This window comes from Monocercomonoides exilis (assembly GCF_001643675.1).
Source record: "Monocercomonoides exilis strain PA203 chromosome Unknown scaffold16-1735695, whole genome shotgun sequence".
Classification (NCBI taxonomy): Eukaryota; Preaxostyla; order Oxymonadida; family Polymastigidae; genus Monocercomonoides; species Monocercomonoides exilis.
In genome coordinates, this window is record NW_027150561.1 from 618818 (window position 1) to 639324 (window position 20507).

A 20507-nucleotide genomic window follows, 5' to 3' on the forward strand; every position below is an offset into this window, starting at 1 on the left:
TTTCATAAAAATAATCACCTTTATGAGTCGTTACAAATTGAAATCACCTTTTACAACTATCAAACCATTGAAAAATCATATCTGTTGAAATTTTTAGAAATATTTTTTTATTCCAGGAACGAATTGTTCGAAGATCTGGAAGCTCCAAACTGCGACAAATTGAAGCTTATCATAAATTTGATCATCACTCAAACCGATAAACGAACAAAATTCAGTTATATCGAATATTTTTTGATATTTTTATTATTAATTTCCCATTTTTTATTATTTTTGCAAAGAAATATGGACCACCCTATATTTTGCGAAATGACAAACAATAATAAACTTATAAATGAATGAATGAATAAATGAAATGAAATGAAATAAAATAAAAATATTGAGTTTAAAAGCACAATTAATATCATTTCCTTAAATATTCACTAAATAATCAGAAATATCAAACGATAATATGTAAGAATAAAAACTTTGATCTTTTAGAAAATCTATTGTTTCATGAAAACTTGTGATGACATCTTCAAATCCTTCTTCTTCCATCTTTTCATGGACTTTCCTTTTCAACTCTTTTCTTTTCTCTTCTTCCATTTCATCTTTCTCCTTTTCTTTCAATCGTCTAGAAATCTTAATAAAAAACTCCAAGACTACAAATTCCATTCTATCATATATAGTAGATCGATTAATCTCCTCAAAAACAATATCAACCGCTTCATCTTTCAGCAAGAAGTCGACTTTTATAGCTTTGTTACCTGCTGCGTTCGCAAAGGTACATAGACACGAGTTGCTAATTTCTCTGAAATTATCCTTTACTGTTCCATATACATTTACTATGCTTCCAATTAGCCTAGCAGATTCTGAACTAAACAGTTCACATGAACCAAAGAAAAAGTTCAATGAAAGGAGCCATCTCAATAAAACAAGTTCTTGTTTCCTTCCTTTCTTTCTTTCTTTTTCTTTCTTTCTTTTCCAATCAAATCGTTCTGATAGCTCCCACAATTCTCTTGTAGCTTCTCTTACGAAATACAGCTCATCAGCAATTGTATCTTCCAAGTTTTTATCACAATAAAACCGATTTATCAAAAACTCCCAAACAGATTGATACGCAAGTCGAGTTAGATTGAGATGCTCCTGATGATATTGGATGATTTCTTTGATCTCACATAAATACATGTTTCTTTCTATATTCTATTTGAAAACAAGAGAAATAAAAGTTTCAAAAAAGAAACAGGAGCGCTCATACATTGAATTTAATATTGCTCAATGCAAGTAAAGCCATTTCAACTTCTTTTTGAGCTTCCTCGTTTTCCTCTTTCCTCAATGCAACTTTCAAAAGGCAAGGAATGCAAATCAAAATCAATTCTGAAGAAAACTTGCCGTCAAGCAAAAGATAGCATTCGCAGAGATCTATCAGTAGCTTTTCATTTTTTCCTTCTTTCTTCTTGCCTTCATCAACAATCATCTTCTCAAATCTATGCTTCAATGAAGAACATAAAAAACTAAAACTTATCAAGTTTATTAGCATCCTGTGATATCCAATATTTTTCAATATCAATATTGAATTTTCCATCGAAAGTTTCTTTTCTTTAATCATATTGTTTGTTCTATCGAACAGATCAATTGCAAAGACAGCTTTGAATTCTTCTCTAGCCATCCCTTCCACTAATCCATTCATTTCAAGTATCGTATGCTTTTGTTCTTCTTTATCAAAATGCTCAAGTTCAGAAAACAATTCTTCAAAAAAAAGAAAAGAAAGAAATATAATGGACAAGTATTCAACAGCAACAAAGTGGGAAAACCATTGAACTTTTTCGTGTTGTCCATCTCCTGCATTTTTAAAAATTCATTGCAGTCAGAAAGCAAAGCCATTTTGATATTCACATTAAATTCGCATTTGTTTGGATAGGAGAAAATAGATGAAATATAAAAACTCAAGATAGTCATAAAAATATGAGCGTTCACACTGTCATGCAATATATTTGTATTTTTTGTTGGTTATTAAAAGATTAAAAAGATTTTGTCAATTTGCTTTATTTGTTATGGATTCAATGATGATAAAGTTATCTTTGAAATTAAATATTTATCCATAGATCGAGAATACATGAATGAACATTACCCATAGAACTAGGAATAATATTTCCTGTGATGGCAGCTGGGAATGATGGAGATGCAACATTTTTGGTATTCAACCTGTTGATTTCTGAAATTGGATGGACAAAGGAAATCCAACAATTTTATTCATAACACAAAAAGACGTAATGAATGTAATTTTATATTGTTTTATATGTTGTGAAGATATTTCCGTCTGTTTCCTTTCCAAAGTGCAGGAATGTGAGTTATTGTTGAAATGGCCAATCTTTTCTTTGAAGAGTAATACAATGGGAATGGAGCTGATTATTGTATGGAAATTGAGAAATAAATGAAGTTGCGCAAGATACATGATTTTTATTTGGTGCAAGAGATGAAAACAAATTTAACTGATGTTTTATTAGATGAATTGTGAATAGATTTTTTTTATTTGAATAAATACAATTTATTTGAATGAACTGGGTTTTTCTTAAATGAAGTCATGTTATTTTAGATGGTTGAAGTGACACTTGAATAAAGTGCGATACACTTAAATAAAAAATATATGGAAAAGTTATTAAAACTTATTATTCTTCTTTTGTGTTATATCTTTCACTTTATCAACAAAAAAATTGAATCATCCAAAAAAACTAAGATTCTTCTTTGTTCGTTAACAATATTTGAAATATGTTTGAAGAAGCTATTATTAAACAAATACATCTTGAAATGAAAGAAATAATCATTTTATTCTCATTATCATGTCCTGTTTTTTCTCATTAACAAAAAATGTGATCATCACGTAATTAAAAATCTTTAACAAAAATTAGCTTCTATTGATGTTAGTGGAGTATTCTACAACAAACAATGCAAATATTTCTGAAGCGCTCAGTCGAGTCGACAGATTGATGCTGTTTTCATCTTTGCAGCTTTCTCCATTGACTGAATAAATTACAAATTAATTTATCAATTTCTTTTTTCAAAACTGCTCTTCATTTATCTTCTCAGCATTATTCTTCACCATTCCCCACTTAGCCTCGGGTGACGTCTCATCATTACCACTCAAATGCCTTCGTATCCTTTATCACTGTATCATCAGCAATCTTCTTGATTTTTCTAACTTCTTCTTAAACCTTTCTCCTTCGAATAGGAGTAACAATTGAAGCAATCGGAACAATCAGAAACAGGAATGCAAATATCGCAATCACAATCATTGGCCACATTGATTTTCATTCTTTTCCTCCTTCAACATTTCTTTCATCTCCTTTTGGCTCAACCTCGCTTCTGTTTTTCAGAATGAATGAATCTGTTGAAGCTGGAGATTCGACCCTTCCAAATAAGATTTTCACAGACACTTCTGTAACTTCAGACGCAGTAGTAACAATTGATGCTGGAATGGCTGTGTGAATATCTGTTTCGCCTGCAAACTCTTCTGCTTGCAGCGGAAACACCTGCAGATTGTGAATTAAGCCATCGAAGGAATCAACCTGGAGGGACAAGCCACAAGGCAGGAGCAAGGAGCCAGAAGGATCAATGGCAAGGTTACTGCCTTGTTGGTGAGACTTCACTGAATGCAGCTGCGGAATGAAGAACGGAGATGGAGGCCAGCAAAAGTGCAGTCAGACATCGTCAATCTTCCACCGCTCATTTCAACGATCGAGCAATTCAGTTCAATTTCAGATCCTCCAACAGAAGCTTCTTGAGCAAAGATTGTGTCTGCAATCGACAAGTTGCCATCAGCAAGCGATACTAAGCTGGAACGAGAAGAAGAAAAAGCATTCCCAAACAGAATTGTCAGAAACTCCATTTTCACTCTCGACGAACATGCAACAAGGCTGCCCGTCTTGCTCTCGATGCTGCAGTTCAGCTGAACATTCCCTCTTACTCCTTCTTAATCCAGTGACTTGATCCAAACATCGCAAGCGCTTGCTTCCCATGACGCCACAGCACTTTTGTTAATCAGCAAATTGCTGTAAACTGAAGGAATTATGTGAGACAACGCAACGTTCAACGAAGAGCAGGGCGCAGTGATATCTCCGCATTGGCGTGAATCTGAGGCGTTATCTGCTGAAGAAGATGCAAATATTGTCTCGCTCTGATACACAACAATCAGCTCTAATAAATCTTCCTCGTCACAATAATTCTGTGCTGCGCATCCCCACATGGCAAGATCCCGAACAAACGGAGGTCTGAAGTCGAGTTTGAAGAGCTAGTTGCCGATTTAAGTTTTTTCGTTCACTCATTTAACATATAAGTTTCTTTCAACAAATGCTTTATTCTCCAAGAATGTGATGTTTTTCAACAGGAAAGGCAACGTGCTATCGCTTGCAATTGATGAGCAATCCAGTAATATTACGCCTCCTCTTCCAGTTGCAGAGTAGAAACACTCCGAGACAGCAGAAAAACGGCACTCGAAAAAGCTTTCTTCGCTTCAACTCATAATCATTCCTCCACCGCTCTTGCTTTGGCTGCTTCCACTGTTCTTTATCGACGTGTTTTGCACAGACACGCTGCAAGGATCGCTTCCAATGTTGCTGATAAGGAAGGTTCAGAAGGAATGTTTTGGAGAAGCGAGCGAAGGAACAACATTTGAGTTATGCTGTTGAACTGTCGCCTCATTTAATTTCAGTGACTCGTCTTGCAATTCAGCCTGCGCAAAATACTACCACAATGCTTCCGAACATCAGCTCCATATTGATCGTCGAGACATTCGTCAAGTCAACGCTGTTACCATTCAATGCGTTGTGTATGCGATCTTTTGTTTTGATGGTTTGATTGAGCAGAGAAGAATTTCGCATGTTCCAGACAGGCAGACAACGATGAAACAAGAAATGCTTGTGTGAGAAGCTCGTCCAAATAGAAAGAGAAAAGCGGTTGAACTTTATTCATTATTCAATGAAATTATGATAACAATTAAGTTTGTTTTTAAATCCGTTTTTTTATAAATATCGATCGTAGTAATGTGTTTATGATTTTTTCCGATCCTTTAATGCTATTGGTCCAAGAAGAGCAGAAATAAAGTTGTTTGCATATATATTGATGCAATCCAATTTGTTATTCAACATAATTTCAATTCTCTTTATTTGCGAATTTGAAAAAACGCTAATCATTTCATAATTCATAAAATTCTACTTTTCATCAATATTTAACAAATGTTAAAACAAGTGGATTACATAATTGGAAAGTTTAGCAAACTACTAATGTCATGATGATGCGTTTTGAATCGTTTGTTAGTGCAAAAGAATTAAAACATTTCAAAAAATATTTTGATCCTTTCGATCATTAAAAATATTTGATGAAAACAACAAAAATCATTACAAAAATAACATTAACTGTTTTCAAATAATATAAGAATATTATCAGTTATCAATTTTTACACATTTTAAATATTTGTTTTTTATCTTAATTTTCGAAACTCAAATGAACTCAGTCTATCTTAAATGAACTCGGTTTATTCGAATAAACACTATCAATTCGAATAAACAAGAGTTCATTTGAATAAACCTAGTTTATTTGAATAAAAAAAATCTATTCAAAATTCATCTAGGGTGATTTATTAACCCGAATATTTTTTTGAAAACCCGAATAAAAAATAATCAAATTTATTTTTGTGTATTGTGTATTGATTTCGTTTTTGAAAAAATTTTAATAATAAATATAATCAACAAGCTCTCGTTTGACAATTTTTCGAGTATTTCTTTCTTTTTTTTCATCATCAGAAAAATCATCATTTAAAATTTTCAATGGGTTGAATTTTCTTTTTTTCGGTTTTTCATCTTCAAACAAAGCCTTTTCAATTTCTTCATTATCTTTTTCTTCATTTTTTGACTCTTTTCTTTCATCCTTTTCTTTTTTCCATTCTATTAAGAATTCTTCATCGGTAATTAATTTTCCAAAATAATCAAACCTTTTTGTTCTTTTCTTCAGAGTTACAGAAGGTTCTTTTGGCAGCTTCGCAAACACTTCGTGCCACTGATGTGACAGTACTCAGCTCTTCGCAAATGATGATTTGATTGTGGAAGGCAACAAAGAAGTTTGTAAAGCTTGTGGAAGCACATCAGCGAGCGCTTCTCGTCGCAAAACAACAGAAGAAGAAGAAGGCGCTTCATAATTAGCATTTATTGTCTTTTTAAAAACAGCAAACACTCCACGATCCAACGGCTGTGCGATGTGAGTGGTGTGTGGCACGAAGGTGACCACATCTATTGAAGAATCGGCGAACTTCTTCCACAAGTCAGGCTGCGCTCTCGAAGAATGAGAATCAAGAAGGAGAAGGCAACGTTCATCATTCTTCTTCAAAGTTTCTCTTCTTTGCGCGATTCCTGGAAGCAACACTTCTTCAGCATATTTGAGGAATAGCGCTTCAGTCATCCAGCCTTCATTTTCACCCCAAACATCTAACTGCGAACTCAGAACAAGGCGCAGTTCATCTGGCAGTTTCCGACAAGGCCACAGAACGACACTTTTTAGGGAGTAGCCATCAGCTGCAGCTGCAACGACAAGAGTTGCATTCGGCATGTTCATTGGTGTTTTGGAGAAACCGGCAGGCATGTCGGAAGGATGGAAAACAAGAGAAGAGAAAGAATCAGAGAGTCGGAGAGAAGATTCATCGATATTAAAGATGAGAGAGTTAGAATAATGATGTTGATCATGAAGGTTTTGCAGAAGAGTGAAAAATGGAAGAAGAGTTTGTTGATTTGATGCGGAGAGCCTTTGGATGTCGACATTTCGAGGATGAGAAGCTTTGAGATCGGGGTTCCTCTTTGTGTATTGATAAGGATATGCTTTTGAAATTTTCACTTCTTCATCTTCTTCATCAAAATCGTCTTTTTTCCTATCATTTATAACAGTGTTCATCTGAATATATAAAAAAATAAATAAAAACAACAAATTTAATATTGTGACAAACTAATTTCCTCATTTGTGCAGCATTGTAACTTGTCCCACTTTCACATTCGATTTTTAGTACACCAAATATCGTTTCCTTTTCTTCCTTATTGAATAATTCTGGTCTTCCATTCTGTCCTACTTTTCTTCCTTTTTCCACAGCTGCAACTGCTCTATCAATTGCCGAGCGAGTAAATTCCTTCATGTTCGCAGCATCTGCAAACCCAACTTCTCAATTAGCGATAATTGTTGCAACACGTTCAAATATGTTTTCAAAATGGCGATTATGAAAGGGTCTCATTGAATTTCTTATTTTCTTAAACCCTTGTCGTTTTTGATTTTCGACAACACTTATTTCAAAAATAAATTTTGGCAATGATCTCTCTCTATTTTTATAAAAAAAATATTTTTTGAAATAGAAAAAAATAAAAAAAATTTTTTTTCAATCAAATTCAAACTTAATAAGTCCCCTTGCTATTACCTAATCTCCTCAGGGGAGGCACTAATCAGAGATGGAGGAGCTAACCCCCCCATCTCCCCCCCCATCAGAGATTAGGTATAGTAATTTGATCTTAATTTCTGACTTCTGACTTTTCCTTATATACTCAAAACAATTAATAAAATATGAAAAGTGGGTTGATTAAACTTATAAATAAAAAAAATGTTCGGGTTAAAAAAAATATTCGGGTTAATAAATCACCCTATTGAATGAAGATTTAAGGATGGAATTCTGTGAAGGCCAAAATCTGCACAATATTGCATAGCATTTTGGAAGCATAAGGCAGGGGGAACAGTTTGTGATATTTTTGGAAAAGGAAAGTGACTGGCAACATCAAGAGAAGGATATTTATCACAAAAAATAGCCACAATTCAAGGGAAAAAAGGAGAACCCCAAAATGACAATTAAATTTATAAGGTTTTCCTGTTTCTTGGACTGCGCCAGGCAGAAGTGGATAGCAAAGAAATTCTATTTTTGATTGTGTTTTCAAACCAAAGCAAAGAAGATAATATATTTAAGGAGATATCCAATTGTCGAATATTAGCTTGCAGTCGAAGGGCATCCAGGCCAAACGCTTTTGAATTTTATTCTTCGAAGGGACAGCTATTTTGAGCAAGCAAGGCGATTATCATTCGAAGTTTGCTTTCTTCGATGCCACAGCCGATGAAAGAGAATATGATGGATTTTGTTTTCATCATTTGTTTTTCAACAAAGTTGTTGTTTCACTCAGATTATATGTTTGTGCATGGTCCTTTGAATTTTGTGCATTGTGCATCAGAGAATGCATTTCAGAAGCATTGCCATCTGCAGCATGAGCATCGATGAATGAATGCCAACTTTTTCTATCATTCTTCCTCCTCGTTGTTGAAGCACAGCCAACTCATTCTCTTCATTTTCTTCATGGCTTATCTTCCTCATCCTCAATCTCGTTGACGTTTGATGCCTTTCAATCACACAGGGCGAAGAGCCATGTCCTTCAAGCACAGAAAGATGAGCATCCCTTCCTTCCCATGCAGCTCCGTTTCGTCTGCTTCGATCTGCAGATCGTTATTGTCTATTTCTTCTTCTTTTTCTTCTGCGAAGCGAGCTTGGAAAATGTCCAAAAGCACAAAGCGTGGTCATTCAAGCCACAAGCACCCAAAGTCTGCAAACGCTGATGTTTTTTTTTTTTTTTTTTTTTTTTTTTTTTTTTTTTTTTTTTTGCAAACTTTTGTTTCAAAATTTGAAAATTTAGTGTGAAAATGAATGAAGAGCTATCTTTAGTCACATGAATGTTTGAAGCCAGATTTGATATTATAAAGCGATAACAATTGTAAAATAAGTCTCAATAAATAAATACCCACCGATGAAGTTGATAAAAAAGAACATTAAAACATGCACATGACCAGTAATTGCTGTTACAATTCCCAACTAATTGTGAGAGGCATTGGAAAAAATGCAGCACTCTTCTTTAAATAAAGATGAATTGTGAATCAAAGCTCAAACATGAGAATAAAAGTTCTTCTAACTTATATTACACATTTCTTATTAAAAATAAATTACTCATTAAATTTTCATTGCGATGAAATGAATTCTTTTCAAAATACTGCTTTGAAATTTTTTATGATAAAAAATCATCATTAAAAATTAAATAAAAAATTAAATAAAAAATTAAAAGTTTTCAGAAAGAAAAGTTTATTGTTTAATAAGAGACACAAGAGCATTGAAATGTGAAGATTTAGACGTGTTGCGTCGGGCAACTCCAGAAGAAGATTTAAAAGATCCCTTTTGTTGGCTGTTTGAATATTCATTTGTTGGCTTTTTCTTTGTTCCAATCAGTGAAAATGATGCCTTTTGCTTTGTTTTGCTTTTACATTCTTCTGCTTGAGGCTGTCTGATTTTGGTGATACTTTCAGAAGGAACTGAAGAAAAGGATGGTGAAAAAGCATCTGATCGAAGTTCTGTGCAATCTGATGGTGATCCAATTGTTGCGCAACTCTTTAAGTTGTTTGCACAATTAACATTTTGTGGAAGTAATTCTGGCTTGAGAGCAGAATCAAAGAAATCATCCGTCTCATGGATTACTGTGCTGCCTGGCTCCAACCCGTTCGCTGTATTATTCTGTTCTTTGGAATCAAAAATTTCGTTTCCACTTTTCAATATATCATCGACCATCCCTTTCAAAGAACTTATCTCTTCTTCTCTCTTTCTCTTTTCCTCCTGCTCAATTCTTTTCTGCTCCCTGACTTGCCTTTTCTTTTGAATCATTAACCTCCACTTGGGAAGTACAGATCGAGCGAGTTCCTGTTCAATCAAAAGGGCATCATCCATCCATCCTTCCCAACACTCCATTTCTCTTCTATTTTGCTGATGGCCTCTGGCTTTGCAGCTTTCTCCCCCATGAATTAAATCAAAGCCAGTTTCAAATGAATCCCATCTGCTTTTATCCCTTTGTTGAGATAAAATTCCATCTTTTCCATGCAATTTACCGAAAGTTTGAGTGTTGCTGTTAGCGATTCTTGACTGACAGCTCACTTTTTCATTTCTGTATAAAGTGAACCTGATGTGTGGGTGATCAGCAATCATTTGCTGAATAAGTTGGACTTGAACTGCATTCACGTGAGATTCCTTCTTCTTAATGTTGTTATTCAATTGAAACTGAGAATTTGCAATATCCATTCGAGATGCAACAGAAGCAGATGCGCCAGCAGAATTGGAGAAAGGAGCAAACTTTCGAGCAGCTGTCAACGGCTGAGATGAAGGCTTTGAAGAAAGAGTTACAAGTGAAATGAATTTTGTATCTTCTTTCTTCGATTGATTTGCTTGGCTGAATGATCCAAATGGAGACATTGAAGAAGCAGAGGATGAAAAAGATTGCTCACGTTTTTGCCCACTTTTAGTCCAATTAGCGTCTGAAGCACCAGATTGCTCATTTGAAGAAAGGAATGGATCATCAATTGTGCAGTGAGTCAGCGAAGGGAAGCTGAGAAAGTCATCAACAACAGCTGCAGACACTGCAGATGAACAGCCTGTAACAGAAAGGCGCGAAAGAGATGGGAGAAACAGAGAGGCTGAAGGTCTGAAATGAACTCCATGCAATGAAAGAGTGTGCAAGACTGAGCAAGACAACGAAAAGAAAGTCAAAGAAGATGAAGACGACGATGATGAAGAATCTCGTTTGCCGTTCTTTTTTTCAAATGTGCTTGAAGCACATTCCGTTTCAGCTTCATTCTCCTCTTCCTCATCGAAGCTCAATTCGCAAATATCTTCTTCTTCATCTTCTTTTTCAAATTCATCTGACTGGTGTTCTCGACTTGCTAAGAAACTAACTTCCTGCTTGACTTGAAGAACTCGGAGTGAATCAGACGAAATCAGAACATTTCGTAAATTGTGGCAATCAATAATTCTCAGAGCTGTCAGTGTATTGGTAGCAATATCGATCGACTCCAAAAAGCTACATTCTCTGAGAACGAGTGTCCGAAGTGAAGAAGAAGAATCAATAAACCTGCATATTGCCTGAGAGCTCAGTTTGTTAATATCAATTTTTTCGTTTGCAGCTTGTGGAATCGAAGCATTCTCTGAAGGCGTGGCGTTTTCTTTTGAAGGTTCCTGCTCAGCTTCAATTTGGCCTTCAACTTCTGCTGGCTGTTCGGTTTGTTGTGATGAACGTTCATTGTCCAATTCAGATGGAGCTTTTTGCTCGTTAAATATCTTTTCTTCAGTTTCTGGATTTTGAGTTGTACTTTCTGTTTGCTGAGTCGATGCTTCAATCTTGTCTTCAACTTTATCACCATCTTTTTCTGTTGCGACAAGAATTTCAGGCTTTTCTATCAAACTTACATCTTTTTCCTTTTCATCCGTAAGATTACTACTGTTCGAAACAGATTCAGAGGCTTGAACAATTAGTTCGTTGTTTTCGCTCTCTTTGTTCTTCTGCGAAATGCTTTCTTGTTTGCAGTTCTTTTTCTTCCTCTTTGTTATCAAGCGAGGTGCATCAATGGCAGAGCAGTGAGAAATCACCAATTCTTGAAGGAAAGGACAGTCATGCAAAAGAGAATTTAGCAAGGCGGAAGAAACAAAAGAACAGAAGGAAAGGCAGAGGCGAGTGATAGTTGGAGGAAAAACAGGGAAAGGATAGAGATGAGTGTTCATTGAATTATGTAATGAGCTAACTGATGAATGCGTTTTCTGTTCCATTCCTTCTGTTGTTCCACCTTCAATCTGATTTTCTGATGCTTTTAAGGAAGATTGAGCATTTTGAGCTTTTTCGCTTGTCTTTGAGACATCATTGATACATGAATTTGACTCTTTGGAATTGGAATCTGCAATGTCATCAGCATCTCCGAGTTCGTCTGGAAGTTCCGTCTTATCCTGTGTATTCATCAAAAATACACCGCATAGCATAGCTGATGTTGGTCTAAGAAAAGATAGGATCTGTGCCAAGCAAAGCAGTGAAAGAAATCTGGCAGGAAGCATATAAAGAGACGGGAAGAGTGAGAATGAAGTGTTCATTGAATCGTGGTGTGACGCAGATTGAGAAATCAACTCTGAAGAAGTATTTGGAGCACCGCAAAAAGAGCTTGGCAGGAAGTCTTCATTTCGCGAAGCTGCATCAGCCCAACAAGCAACTTGTTCATTTGATGAATCTGTTTGAATGTGCTTCATTGAATCGTACTGATAGGTTGAGAACAAAGTCGTTGGAGAAATAACAATATTTGACAATATCACTTGGAACTGTTGTTTTCTAGCTCTCCTCTTTTCTTCTTCTTCCATGTCATCCATTTCTATTAGCTTCCTTCTTTCTTCTTTCTTTCTTTTCTCTTCACTTGTTAATCCAATATTCCTTTTATTCCTTTTGTTTTCATACTCTGCATCATAATTTCCTTGATGAGCATCATTTTCTCTGACAAACTCAGGATTCAATGCTTCTTCTTCATCCATTTCAATGTTTTCAAACACAGAATCTTCGTTCATGGCTTCCTCTTCTTCAAACACTGCTCGTTCTCTTTCTTCGTTTCTGTCTTCATCTTCAGCAGTAGGCAGCTCCAACGTTTGCTGTTTAACAAATTCATACCATTCTTCTCGTCGTGCTAACAATTCATCGTCAAAATCAACTGGCTCTTCGTCAAACTGGTGAAGTTTTGCTTCTTCTTCCATCCGCTTTTTCATTTCCTTTTCAAGCTTTTTCTTTTCTTTCATTTCTGCTCTCAATTCAGCTTTTGTCTTTTTTTTGATCAATGTCTTTTTCTTTGCTCCTTCCTCTTCCTCTTCCTCTTCCTCTTCCTCTTCCTCTTCTTCTTCCTCCTCCTCCTCTTCTTCTTCTTCTTCTTCTTCCTCTTCTTCTTCCTCTTCTTCTTCCTCCTCTTCCTCCTCTTCTTCTTCCTCTTCTTCCTCTTCCTCTTCTTCTTCTTCTTCCTCTTCCTCCTCCTCCTCCTCTTCGCTCGATTCTTCACCCACTCCAGCATGTTTCTTGCTCTTTCTTTCCTTCAAGTTTTCTTTTTCCAGCTTTCTTATTAACTTTGCTTCTTTGTCACATTCTCTCATGCCTTTTCGATCTTCGCTTTTGAATTTCTTCATCTGCTTCTCCAAAATGCTCATCTCGTGCTCTTTCTTCTTTCGTCGTTTCTCCTCGTTCCTTTTCCGAACTGCTTCAACAGCTGCCTTCACAGACATTCGTATTTTGCGTAGTTCTTCTTCTTTCTTCTTTTGGAAAGTCAAAAGTCTTCTCTTTTCCAGTAGTTCTACTAAAAGAGATGGATACGCAGGTTTATTGAAAGAAGGAGGAGGAATTGAATATTTCTGTTTTGGATTTTCCAGTTTCTTCAAAAGAATTCCATCTCCACTCTCATCTCTATCTTGTTCAAATCTTTGTTCATCATATTCAATTGGATCTCTTTCGTCTTCGCCGCCTCGTTCAAAATCTTTTGCTGCTTTTGCATCCATTCTCTTCTTCCATTTTTCTTTTTCTTCCTTTCTTTCCTCTCGACAAACACGTATTCTCCACTTTTTCCTTATTTTTCTGTCTATTTTTTCCATTTTTATCTTTCTTTTTCCCTTCTGCTCCTTTTGGACTTTCTTTTCATCTCTTTCTTGATAATTAGCATCAAATTCATTCACATCATCAAAATCATCAATACCAGCATACTCGTCAATGTAATCGTCATTAACATTTTTGTCATTCCATCCAGAATTCCCTTTCTCTTCCTCTGTCTCTGTCTCTTCATCTTCTTCGCACATAAAAGCCGAAAGATTATCCAGCCACAAAGACAGCAAAGCAGGACACTCCTTCCGCAGCTGACTGTTATATTCAAACGAAGGGAATGGAATACACTCGGGAAACGGAACAAAAGCATGTGAAGTACTTTCAGTGATTGCAGGAACAGAATCAACGGAATGGCTTGAATTAGAAGCTTCTTGAACACACTCCTCATTTGCTGAACTTTCGACAAGTTTCTTATTTGCAGATGCTGTGTCAATAAGTGACTGGTTAGAATCTTCATGTTGTTCTGTTTTACGTTGCTTGAATGCAGCAAGTTGAGTTGCTCTCATCCTCCATTCGCAATCCCACTGATCTTCTTCCCTTTCAGTCTCTGATTCAGGCTCTTCGACATCATCCACTTTTATCTCCAATTTTTTATTCTGCTCGTTTTCACTTTTCAGCATGTCTTCATTCTTTCTCTCTCTTCTGCGTATTCTTTCAACCTTTTCTCTCTTCAGATTCACTGTGCACGCCATCAAAAGCGGAAGCGGGTTGAATCGTTCGCATTTCACAATAGACAAAGAAGTCAGCGAAGGTAGTTCAGACAAAGCAAGGGAAGAAAAGCTTGGCAAAGACACAAGGCACAAAGACGACAAAGAAGGCAAGCGAGAGAAAGAAAGAGAAGAAATGGAAGGAGAAGAGGAAATGGAAAGGCTTGACAAAGAATGAAGATGGGAAGTGCAGATCAAAGACGCTGAGGAAATAAAAGATGGAAGAAGATAATCAGAACTGCGGCGTCCATCTGCCTCATTAAACTGCTCGCTTTCTCTTCTGTTCAATAGATCAATCGTTGTTTCTGCTTCTTCTTCATTGTTCACTCCATAAAATGAATCTCTTCGATTTCTCTCTGCTTTCTTTTCGTTCTCTTTCAATTGCAGCTCTTTCAGTGCCTTTATGGAGCCAAGGAAAGATTTCCCTCGAAGTGCGAAAGATGTGAGTGTGGAAGGCAAAGAATGCAGATGTGCTTCCTTTATTGACTCCAGTGACGAGAAGATGTTGTTCAGGCGAGTGAAAGGAGAGCTCGAAAGTGATGGCGAAGATGCTTCCATCGAAGAGAAATTATTCATTTTGAGTTTTTGTGGTGATTTCTTCTGTCTGAACGGAACAATCTGAGCATCTTTCTTTGTAGGAGATTTCAGCAGGGCGTTTTGTGGAGACAACGGAGGGAAATAGCGAGGAGATGAGAGCGGAGAGGAAACTGGAGAAGGCGATGGGCAAAGCATTTCAGACTGGGGAGACAGAGAGCTCACAGACATATCACTGGGAGATGCGGAAGCAGCAGAAGTGTTTGAGCAGAGAATTGATTGCAGGTAATTCTGAAACGGTGTTTCGCCTTTGTGCTTCGACTTTGCAGAAGAAGAAGTCTTCTTTCCGATCATTTCGATGATTGACAGAAACGGGAACGAAGAAAGTGACACAACTTTCGGCGCATTCGATTCTGCCTGAGATTTCTCTTGCTGTTTTGTCTTTTCAATCTGATCGTCCGTTTCTTTGTTCTCCTTTTGAAGCGATTCATTCGAAGTTTGTTTGGCTTTCGCTCTTTTTTCTGCTTCTTCAGCGCTGATTACAACACGCTCCACTGCAATTTCATACTCAAAGCCAACAAATTCTCCGTCTGAGTTAAACTTCTTCTTCTTCTTCTTCTTCTTTTTCAAAATCACCTTCGCAGGTTTCTGTACTTGTTTGTTTTCTTCTTCCTCTCTTTTTCTCCTTAACTCTTCTGCTTTCATCTCTTCCTTCAACTTCCTCTTTTCTTCTTCTTTCCTCTTCCTCTTCTCTTCCTTCAATCTCGTCTCCTTCTCCTTCTTTCTCCTTTCCATCTCCACAACAGCCATCCATTCTGCGACATCTTCAGCTTCTTCGCCTTTAATCTTCAGAATGTGCAGCAGAGGCGGAAACAAGAAATGAGCATTCGGAGACAAGCTGATTTTCGTCTTCAGACAGTCACATGGAAGTGGAGACTTTGCTCTGCTTGACGAGCGCAGTGAATAAGATTTGGCAGATTGCTTGTTTCTGTTGCTTGATCTGTCGCTGTGCTCAGTGTCATCTAATATTCTTGAATGCATCTTTTCATCGGTCGAAGAATTCTCACTTTCGAATTCTTTTTTGTTCTCTTCTTCATCTTCGTCGTCTTCATCATCCTCATCAAAGATATCTTCTTCTCTTTCTCTTTCTCCTCTTCCTCCGACTTCATCTTCGTCTGATTCAACTTCCTTTTCATCTCTTAGAACTGCATTTTGGAAGAGCAGAGGGCAATCATCTACAACCAACGTGAGCAGCCGAGGTGCCAAGAAGGACGTAAGCGATGCTCTGTCATACCCAACAATAGAAAACGACTGCAGCGTAGAAGAAATCACAGAAAATGAGGCAAGCGAATGGCGAGCAACCAAAAGTTCAGTTTTCAGTGTGGAAGAAGAAGATGTTGATGATTGTGAGCTTGCTGAACTTCCTTGTGCTCCTTTTGCAGACGAAGCTGTATTTCTCTTTCCACTTGCACCAACACCTTTTACCATATTTCCTTCTGCGTCATTGCTTTCATTGATATAATTGCCATCTGCATCCACTCCAGCTGCTTCGTCACCTTCCCTTTTCCCTTTTTCTCCATTCTCTTTCTTTTCTTCGCGATAGCCTGAGTCAATCGAGAAGTTCCTCAATTGCAAAGAGTTTCTCAGTAGACACGTCAGTGCATCCGAAGAGAAAATAGGCCCAACCAAGGAGAGTGTGTGGAGGTGCTTCAAAGTTGACAGCGGAAGCAAGGACTCCATCAGGGTGATGTTTGTGACGCCGATCGTCAGATTCCGCAGATGCACCAAGTGTGTGGCGATTCTGTTGAAGTGGGGTTCAGACAGGGCTGGGTGTGGGTTGAGGTACAAGTCGCGCAGGTGAGTGAGGCGGCAGATGGGGCGGATGAGAGAATCAACGAAGGGAACACGGACAGTGCGGAGATCGAGGTGGGTGAGCTGGGAGAGAGAGGAGAGGTAGTCGAGGTAGGAAACAGAGGTGGGGGAAGGAAGAATGGTTGACTGTGGAGATGACGATGAGGATAAAGATGAAGAAGAGGAGGAGGAAACTGAGTTTGGATTAACAGAAGAGGCAGAAAGAGGAGAAGTTGAATCATTAACTGTTGCAACACCCGAGGAATACGAAGGAGATACAGCATTTGAGCCAGAATTTGTACGCCTAGAGGAAACATCAACAATATACAGATTATTTATAAAAAGAAAGAAAAATAGTGTAAAGAAATAAAATATTTAATATATATAGATTTTATCATTAAAGTTTTCAGAACAAACTTCTTTTGATTTTTCACCGGAGGCATGTCTTCTTCTCTTGTTGCAGCCAAATAAGGAGACGAAGAGGTCGGTTGAATTACAGGCGCCTTCACTTTCCCAACATTCAGCATCTGCAGCCTTTTGAGCTGCGGAATTTTCTGCTTTGCGGTTCCGAGAAAGATTGTGGGCGAGATCAGCGGGCAGTCAAACAGAAAGAGCTCTTCCAAATGAGCCAGTTTTGGCAGCGGAATCGTCTCAGTGGCAAAAGAAATGGAAGACACAGAAGAATTGCTGTCTCTTCCTCCGCTTTGCACTCCTCCGGCAGATGCAGCTGCTGTCGTCTTCATCGTTTCATTCAATGATGAAGCAACCATATTTTCAGCTTCTGCTCGTCTTCCTCTGCTTCGCGTGGTTTCCCAGCCATTTTGCTCATCTTCTCTTTCTCTTTCTCTGCTTCTGCCTCTACCTCTGCTCTGACTTCTACTTCGTGTTTGTGGTGGAGACATCGACACATTGTTGGAAGAAGACTGAAAAGCAGCAGCAGAAGAAGAAGAATTAGAAGAAGAGGATGGCAAATTGAGCGAACGAACAACTCCGCCAAAGTTGTGAAAGTGCGACAGATGCAAACGCTCCAAAAGAGGGCAGCGTGCCAGCTGCTCGCAAAACGATTGGGCAGACTGCGGTTCAACCACATTTGGGATTGAAGAAGAAGAGGAGGAAGAGGAAGAGGAAGAAGAAGATGGTGATGCCCCATACGCAGAATAAGACAGTGAAGGAGAGTTATTGCCCAAGTAATTGTCAACCGACGAGGACGAATGCTGCGTGTGATTGGGAGTGTGTCTGCTTGGCGACTCAGACCTTCCTCTGCTATTTGCGTGCAGATCAGAGCGGCTGAGCGGCGAGGCGAGCGGAGCCTGCGGAGAAGCAGCAGCCAAATAGGATGACGAAAGAGGAGAAGACGAATGAGAGGATGAGAGATGGCTTGTGCTGTTTACATGTTCTGGCGACAGAGTCGCAAACGAAGAAGTGAACGAGCCACATCTCAACAGCTGTCTCCTTCTTTGCTCAATCTCATCTCTCACCACATCCTCCTTCTTCATCCGCTCTTCCCTCTCGTTCTCTGTCTCTTCCTGCCTTTCTCTCTCTTTCCTGTCCAATTCGCTCTGCTTCTTTCTCCTCCGCTCCTCCAATTTGCGCATATGCTCCCCTCTTTCCTTCTCCTCCTGTGCCAACAGCTCCTTCTTCAGTTTATCGCCCACTTCAAACGCCTTGTCGTTCAGCAGCAGCTCAATCGGATCGTCGATCAAGTCGTCTCCTGGACTCATCCGCCTACGACGTTTGTGGCGATGCAAAGACAAGCGAGGCTCTTTCTTTTGTTCGGTCTGCTTTCTTTCTTTGTTGTTTTTCGCTCCAGCAGCATTCTTCTTTTTGCCAGCCAGTTTTGAAGAAGCCTTTCTTTTCTCCTTCAGAGAACTGATAAGACTTCCTTCGTTGCTCTGCTTCTCCAAGATGCCAAACATTGCATCGTCTTCTTCGTTGTCTTCAGAATCAAACACTTCTGTCGAGCTCAGCGAATCTGAGTCATCAAAGATCGGCGATGGCTCTTTCGCTTCCTCTGGAAATGGAGATCGACAGGGCGATCTGTCAACACCACGGCGAGAGTTGCGAGGATATGAGGAAGAGGCAGAAGAAGAAGATGATGTTGTTAACGATGATGATGAAGCAGAAGATGAGACAACCAAACGAGGCGTTGTCATGTGCAGAAGATCTTTGCGTGTCGGATCAAGTTTCCTCAGTCCGCGCAATGCTGCTTGCAACGACGATGGTGTGAATGCAGATTTCAAAGTGGAAGTGGCTGATGATGCGTCCTTCTCTTTGAGCGACTCTTGTGAATTCGAAGGGAAAGATGAAGTTGGTGTTGATGAACTTGAGTTCGCAGCAGTCTTTTCAGCACCTCCAGCAGAAATCGAATTATCAGATGCAGGTGGATAGAGAGGCATGTTTTTGTGTGTGTTGCTGTGCGAAAGAGAATCCGAAGGCGAAGGAAGGACATCAACATCGTCTACATAGTGGTTCATCTGATGAACACTCGAATGCAACTTGAGTGCCGAATAAGCTGAATTCGAAGATGAGCCAGAGGAAAAAGGAGCAGAAGAAGAAGGCGACCTCCAGAAGAAGGAAGACGAGCTGAAAGAAGACGGAGTGCGTGCAGTTGGAAGAAAGTGCTTTCCACAACAGCATTTGAAGCGGCGTCTAGTTGTTCGAGGGACATTTTGCGAAGTTTTGCCTCTTTCGCTCCATCCATTCCCTTCTGCTCTTTCATTGTCTGCACTTCTTCTGAAGCCTCCTTCACCTTCATCCTCTTCTCCATCACTAACTTCTTCTTCATCTTCATTTTCTTCTGTTTTGTCTGTTTCTTCTTCGTCAAACTCAGCTTCTTTCGAATAACACAATGCCTTCAGCTGAGGCGTGAACAAATACAGCGAAGCACTGGAACTAACAACCAAAGTCTCCAGTGTCTTTGAAGTGATAACAATTGGTGAAATGACATTTGGTATGTTCACAAGACGCAAATGAACAAGATTTGGGCAAAGGGATCTTAATTGAAGTAACAGTGAGCGAGAAATACGAGCTGTTTGCTGTGGATTGTGTGTAACTTCCTTTGAAAAACTTTGCTGAGAGCGTAACGGGTCATTCATTGTCCATTCATTTGTTGCGTCTCTTGCTTCCATAGAAATTATTTGTTTTCCATTTGTGAAGCATCTTAAACATGATAAATTTAATTCTCTGATGTTCCGTCCTCCTCTAACAAGAATTTCTCTCACCAAATTATCTGTCTCCATAAATTCGTCATCTCTTCTGGTATGGCTTCCGAGATAACTTCCAGGAAGTGATAAATCCAATGAACGGATTAACTGAGAATTTTCAGCATTAAAATCCATTCCTTTAAGAATTGAACCAAATGACAAATTCCAGTTTTGAAATGATAAAGAATATGGATGTGAAATGGTTTCAATTCTGCTAATTGCAATCTAAAAACATAAAACATATTTCAAATGCCAAATAATATTTTTTAAATAACAAATAAATAAAAAACCTTTGTATTGTGTGAAATCTCTGTCATTTGATCTGACTGAATAGAAGAAAACGATTTTATTTCATTTGCTTCATCCCTACAAACAGAAAAATGTTGTTAATGAAAAAAATATGAAATAATTTTATGAGCATTACATTTGACTAACTGAAGATATAAGTGGAAAAATAAATAAAAAGTTTATCAAAACGAATGAAAACATCATATAAAAATAAAAGACAACGACAAACATTGTTGTTCACTTTCTGGTATTCAAAAATCAATGGAATATTATTGATAGATTAGAATTGTATATAAAGTTCAAGGAAAGAAAAAATACATTCGCAAGTTATAATAAATTAAAATTTAATTTAAAATTTCCAAATAAATTTTCATACAGTGTTGTCGATGTACCAATATTTATTAATTATTATTCTATGACAGAAAGTATGGATAACTGATCAATTTTCAAAAAATTTCACA

At 37.9% G+C, this 20507-nt stretch overlaps 4 protein-coding genes across 4 annotated transcripts; all 4 read right to left on the minus strand.

Moving 5' to 3' along the window:
• Positions 1-408: 408 nt before the first annotated feature.
• MONOS_17422 (uncharacterized protein) lies at positions 409-2026 on the minus strand (the record flags this gene model as incomplete). Its single annotated transcript, XM_067870341.1, has 5 exons — positions 1956-2026; positions 1791-1818; positions 1235-1725; positions 501-1179; positions 409-419 (listed from the first exon to the last, which is right to left on the minus strand). The coding sequence occupies exons 1-5, from the start codon at positions 1959-1961 to the stop codon at positions 409-411; spliced, it is 1215 nt and encodes a 404-aa protein (XP_067729568.1). The 5' UTR covers positions 1962-2026.
• A 1258-nt stretch (positions 2027-3284) lies between these two features.
• On the minus strand, positions 3285-4219 carry MONOS_9036 (uncharacterized protein; the record flags this gene model as incomplete). The annotated part of the gene is made up of 2 exons (XM_067879497.1): positions 3285-3506; positions 3971-4219. 2 exons carry the CDS (start codon positions 4217-4219, stop codon positions 3285-3287), a joined length of 471 nt encoding a protein of 156 aa, XP_067729569.1.
• Positions 4220-6042: 1823 nt separating this feature from the next.
• Positions 6043-7147, minus strand: MONOS_9037 (putative DDE superfamily endonuclease; the record flags this gene model as incomplete). The annotated part of the gene is made up of 2 exons (XM_067879498.1): positions 6043-6912; positions 6965-7147. 2 exons carry the CDS (start codon positions 7145-7147, stop codon positions 6043-6045), a joined length of 1053 nt encoding a protein of 350 aa, XP_067729570.1.
• Positions 7148-8722: 1575 nt separating this feature from the next.
• MONOS_9038fu9039 (uncharacterized protein) lies at positions 8723-19893 on the minus strand (the record flags this gene model as incomplete). The annotated part of the gene is made up of 2 exons (XM_067879499.1): positions 8723-16859; positions 16973-19893. 2 exons carry the CDS (start codon positions 19891-19893, stop codon positions 9116-9118), a joined length of 10665 nt encoding a protein of 3554 aa, XP_067729571.1. The 3' UTR covers positions 8723-9115.
• Positions 19894-20507: the final 614 nt, after the last annotated feature.